The 5505-nt window shown below is 49.7% G+C and overlaps 2 protein-coding genes across 2 annotated transcripts; one reads left to right on the top strand and one right to left on the bottom strand.

The window, feature by feature from the left end:
- Window positions 1-184: 184 nt before the first annotated feature.
- Window positions 185-1663, bottom strand: ANOM_011809 (Dor1-like family protein; the record flags this gene model as incomplete). The annotated part of the gene is made up of 1 exon (XM_015557065.1): window positions 185-1663. The coding sequence occupies one exon, from the start codon at window positions 1661-1663 to the stop codon at window positions 185-187; it is 1479 nt and encodes a 492-aa protein (XP_015400924.1).
- Window positions 1664-2670: 1007 nt separating this feature from the next.
- On the top strand, window positions 2671-4414 carry ANOM_011808 (acid phosphatase DET1; the record flags this gene model as incomplete). Its single annotated transcript, XM_015557064.1, has 2 exons — window positions 2671-2685; window positions 2738-4414. The coding sequence occupies 2 exons, from the start codon at window positions 2671-2673 to the stop codon at window positions 4412-4414; spliced, it is 1692 nt and encodes a 563-aa protein (XP_015400925.1).
- Window positions 4415-5505: the final 1091 nt, after the last annotated feature.

The following is a 5505-nucleotide window of genomic DNA, read 5'->3' as shown; positions in this document are numbered from 1 at the left end:
AGAGAGGAGGGAAGATGACGGACGGAGAAGCCGGCGGTCCAGACAACGACCGGCGGAGGTCAAACGGCACCCGCCGCTAGTGCCCCATACGGCTAGCGCTCCAACCAGAGTCCTGGTTTACTCCTTTTAGGCCAGTAAGAAGGCTTATCAGCCTCTGGTCAGATGAACAGGGACAAACTTCCTCTCATGCAACTCCAAGCCCTTGAACGGGTGAGGCCGCCCGTAAGGTCCCCTTGGAAGATCCGGATGCTGCATTTCCTCCGGTAAGTTGCTCCAGGCGCCCAGCCAGGGCTCGGTGCTTCCTCGTCACCTCCTCCCACTCATAGGCCATCTCTTCGCCGTCTTCGTCTCCCATATCGTTCATCTCTGTAAGAATCATTCCAAAATCTCCACCCAATCGTCCTAGACTGGCAGCGCAGTATAGAACTTGGGTGAGAAGACTTTCACGCGAGCTCTTATCCCGAACATTCGGAAGATATGCCCGCAAGGTGTCGGTCAGTAATTGAACCAGATGCATGGGAAACGTTGCAAGTGCTGGTGGGAGGTGCTGTAGTGGATCTTCTTGCTGAGCAGATCGCGGCGCTGTAGATCTAATTCGCGCGTCAATCCCTCGCAATCCTGTCGCTGCTATTTCCGACTCGGCCTGGTTAGGGGTAAAGATGTTCTTGTACAAGGAAACAATAGCAAAACTCTGCTCGCGGAAGATTTCAATATAACGCTTTAAAAACTTCTCTGTCTGGTGCCCATCAGACCAGGATCCGGGCTTCTTTTCCGTACTCTGGGTTCTGCGGTGCGATTCCTGGTCTGCAAGCTCTCGTAAGGGGTCTAGCGCTTCGAGCGTCGCCACCAGATTCGCCAATCTACAAATCAAGAACAAAGCACCAAGGGCGCCTTCTCCCGTTCCAGTTCCTCCGTCGCTACGGAGATTCTCCAGTTCGGGGGCAACTCGCCGCAGCCAGCCAACAGTTCTCATAGCAGCGGCTAATCGGAGATTCTGAGCCCGAAGACCAGTTATCAGATGTGTAGTCATGTCCTTCATGGCGTCCTCGGCTTGAGCGGAGACATCTCTAACAAGGGGAGAGTCCGGATACAGAGTTTGTAATCTCTTGATATGCGCATACACGTCTAATGCTGCTGAATATGTCGTGGAGGATGAACCACCCGCAGCCCCAGAACTTGCGGCTGCTGAAGACACGGCAGTTGAGAGCAAAGTTGGCAATTCCAGAATGTCCGACAATCGGTCAACATTCCTTGCCAGTTGCATTACTTTCTTCCGCTTCTCCAGAGATGCATTCTCGGCGGCTCGACTGTATTTCGACGAGAACAGGACGGCTTCTTCGTCTAGCTTTGGAATCGCATCCCGTAATTGCTGTGCATCTCGAGACAACTGGGGGATAGAGTTTCGTAGAGCTGAGAGGCTGTCGGCGGAAGAGATGAAGGTTTTATGGGAGCGGTTTGATAAAGCTTGAAGCGATAGGATATTTGAATGAGATGACTGCGCGAGTGACTGTGGTTCGGTTTCTTGCAATGCCTGGAGTGAGAGGGTGGGCAACCTGTTGAGGTACTGGGCAGTGGTTGTATCATTTTCAGGGCTCAATGGGGTGGGGGAGGCATTTGTGGAAGCCAAATGCGGCGCCAAAAGCTCATAAAGATAGTCCGCCATGATGCAACTCCTTTACAGGTTTCTCAATCTAGAACGATCAAATGTGGGGCATAGATGGCCGGCAGGTTGTTGGAGAGAGGAACTGGACAACCTTTGGTCGTGAGACGCGATGCTGTACGGAAGCCGCAGCGGCAACTAGCGCAGCATCTCCGAATGTCTCTCCACATTCACCTTCCCCGTCCTATACCTCTAGCATTGTCTTGTGGCCTAACCAACGTCCGGACGTTGCATTTTCATTTTACATTTCCTTGTCTTCCCCCTCTTTATTGGGTTTTAGTTTTGATTTCGACTTTTGACGCTCTACCACCTTTATCCATTGAAAGGTATGTCGGTCAAATTAAGGGATTCTGTTTATCTGCAGAAGATCACTACTGCTGCGAACCGGAAGCCATCACTGGGAGTAATCAAATAAGAAAATAAGAATTGCAATGTATACTAGAGAACTCTGAAGAAATAGGCTGTGTTTTGGGTAGTGCATTCCAGGTCAGGGTCCAAAAGTATGTGACCCCCCACTGTACCAGGATCACATCTTATCGGGATTCTTAAGCCCTATGTCTAAGTTCGATCTTGTCTCACCTCAGATACTCCTCGAGGAACAGCCCGTGGAAACTATTCAAGAGCTACCCGGCGCGTCCAAGTTTAACGATATAATACCTTGAGCTATCATAGAGGAACGCATACTATGTTGCGGGCCAATATGCAAGCGGCTATTAGTATTCGAGACTTCAGACGATAGGGGACGATTACATCACTGGACAGACTAACCGGATAGGGACAACTATCAGGTACTTTGCGCGGTTCCCGCCCTGCAAACTCAACGACGTCCACGCTTTGTTCCTTTGTTCACTTGTTCTCTTGGGTAAAACGCTTGTTTTTGTAGCTCTAGCTGGTTGGAATATCCACTTGATACGTTGCAGGCAGTGTCTGCAAAAAAATTCCTGGGAAGCAGTCGTCTTACTGATCTTTTCAACCCCGCCTGTGCCCCTCCTGCGAATGCGGCATTAACCATGGGGAAACCGCGGGTGAGTCCTCCAGAACGATCATGTATGTGTTCTGTTTACTCATACGGACTAGATGATCATTTTGATCCGCCATGCCCAGTCAGAAGGCAACAAGAATCGCGAAATCCACCAGACCATTCCCGATCATCGGGTAAAACTCACTGCGGAAGGGCATCGACAAGCCCATGAGGCCGGCTCCACACTGCGCGCCCTCTTGCGACCCGATGACACGATCCATTTCTTCACATCACCATATCGCAGAACCAGAGAAACTACGGAAGGAATCCTTCAGTCGCTAACCTCTGATTCTCCGTCTCCGTCGCCTTTCCCCAGACACACCATCAAGGTATACGAAGAACCTCGTCTGCGCGAGCAGGATTTCGGTAACTTCCAGCCATGCTCTGCTGAAATGGAGCGCATGTGGCTGGAGAGGGCGGATTATGGACACTTCTTCTACCGGATCCCGAACGGTGAGTCGGCTGCTGATGCCTATGACCGGATAAGCGGTTTCAACGAGTCACTGTGGCGACTTTTCGGAGAAAACGATTTTGCCAGTGTCTGTGTTTTGGTCACCCATGGTCTGATGACCAGAGTCTTTCTCATGAAATGGTACCACTGGAGCGTCGAGTACTTTGAAGACCTACGGAACATCAACCACTGCGAATTCGTAATCATGAAACTCAATGAAGATAATGGGAAGTATGTGCTGCAGAACCAGCTCCGCACATGGTCAGAGTTGAGGAAGGAGAAGGAGCTGGAGAGACAGCGAGATCGGGTTGTGAATGCAGTCCCTCCAGCGGTGCCACCATCTGAATCACTCGTGCCCATCCGGCGTAAATGGGGCGGTTGTCCGGACGGGTGTAACCATGGCATTCGCAGGAAGGGCTCGACGCGGTCCAACCGAACGACTGGAATGGACCTTGCCCGGAATACCCTTGATGCACAGCACAGAAAGGCCCACGACTCCATTCATACTCATAACCAGCCAGCACAAGAAAGCAACAAAAGTAAAGGGCCCTCAACGGATGTGAAAGCGCAGGTTGAGGGGCAATTTATAACAGCGCCTGAACCAGCGCTTGGAGACAGGTCCAAAGAAGCAAGATTCTTCACCAATATTATTCCTGCTCCTGCTCCACAATACGGAGATTTCCCTAATCCCCAGCCCACTCGATCCGACTTTCCGCCAAACGAACCCAACAGCAATGATCAAGAGAGCAACTCCAACAACGCAACCACCAGGGCAAGTCCCATCCCCAAGCGTCCAGACCTATCCAGGCTTCACCGCGACAGCGAGGACCACCTCCTGCACCCCCCGCGATCAAACTATGCCCTCCTCCACCTCAGTGGCCGCGACGGAGGCGGCACATTAAGCGGAGCCAACAGTGTCGCACCATCAGAAGACGAGCGCGAGGACAAGCCCCCTAAACCCACCACCCACCAACCAAAGCCCTCCCACGACCTAGGCAACGACGGCGATGACGAGGGCAGCGGTACACAGGCACAACGTCTCCGGCGCTCACGCTCTCACCACACCAGCCACCGTCACAACCATCCCCCCACCCCAGGCAGACGACACCTATCCAAGAAACCCCCCAACGGCTACCCAGACAAAGACCGAAACCTAGACAGCGACCACCCAGACTCCTCAATCGACCACGAAGAAGACCCAGACCCAGAATACCACGAACCCAACGACGACCTCGAAGCCGCAAGACGAGAAGACCAAAGTGTCAGAGGAAGCGTCTACTAAGCAATGCTTTTCTTGGAACCAAACATAGACCAACAACCTATCACCCTACCTCTCATGCAACACGAATTAAACCTTGACGATGGAAACCTATCTTATCTATTTCATTGTAACGAGCAGCGACCTGTACACCTCTTTTCCGTTCGTTTCAAAAAGAACATCGATACCCGACGTTTTTTCCCTCATACACCTTCTTGCCTCTCTTCATGATACATACATACTACTACATTACATACATAGTTTGAATTGCTTCGTACATTAATTGAAATATTGAATAAGTACGTTTGAGTTTGAGATAAAGTATACTAGAATTCATCCTGGTTGATGGCACTCAAACTGAAACATTTCCACCAATTGATCTATCTGCCGTGTTGAGTTCAGCGAAGTCTTAACGAATCGTAATTATATCATGTCTACCTCGCAATTCAGGATTACATATTTACAGGAATAAAAGTGAGACCTATTATTTTGAGGGAAACTCAGATTTTCATCGATTTTCCACTATTTCATATGGTATGTCTGAGAGAAGTTAAATCTAACTTACAATCAAAGATTGAATTTGACAATAGCACAGGTGGGTCAGCACCGTGAAAAGAAGAAAAAAAAAATGTAACAGAAGCACATGGTGAGAAGGGGGAGTATCACTTTTTTTGAATTGTCTTACCAACGACGGACGGGATAAAATATAGAAAATTGTAAGACAAACACGGATCGATGGACAAGTCGTAACAAATGGTAAATAACAAAGGTTGAGTGTTCAAAAATGAAGATAAACTACAACCGAGAGAAATGATCCTCGATCCCGGCGTCAGAGCACGCCGAATGGGTTCACGGGGCTTGTCATAGCATCGAGGAGGACTCCGATTAAAGTGAAGAGAAGAATGGGACAGCATCTGCCAACCGAAACAAAACAATGCAACAAGCCGGCAAGGGAATCGAATGAAACGAGGTATTAACGCCATGGTACTCAAGGCAAGAAGTTGAGTAGAAAATGGAAGAAGTAAAAAGGGAAACCAATGTCCAAAGTCAACCAACGTCAAGAAAACGCAATCTATGAGTGACATCCGCCAGTAGATATGCCCAACCAAAACAAA

The sequence above is a fragment of the Aspergillus nomiae genome, assembly GCF_001204775.2.
Source record: "Aspergillus nomiae NRRL 13137 chromosome Unknown contig00744, whole genome shotgun sequence".
Classification (NCBI taxonomy): domain Eukaryota; kingdom Fungi; phylum Ascomycota; class Eurotiomycetes; order Eurotiales; family Aspergillaceae; genus Aspergillus; species Aspergillus nomiae.
The sequence above is the reverse complement of the archived record's forward strand: the minus strand, read 5'-3'. Positions and strand labels throughout refer to the sequence as shown.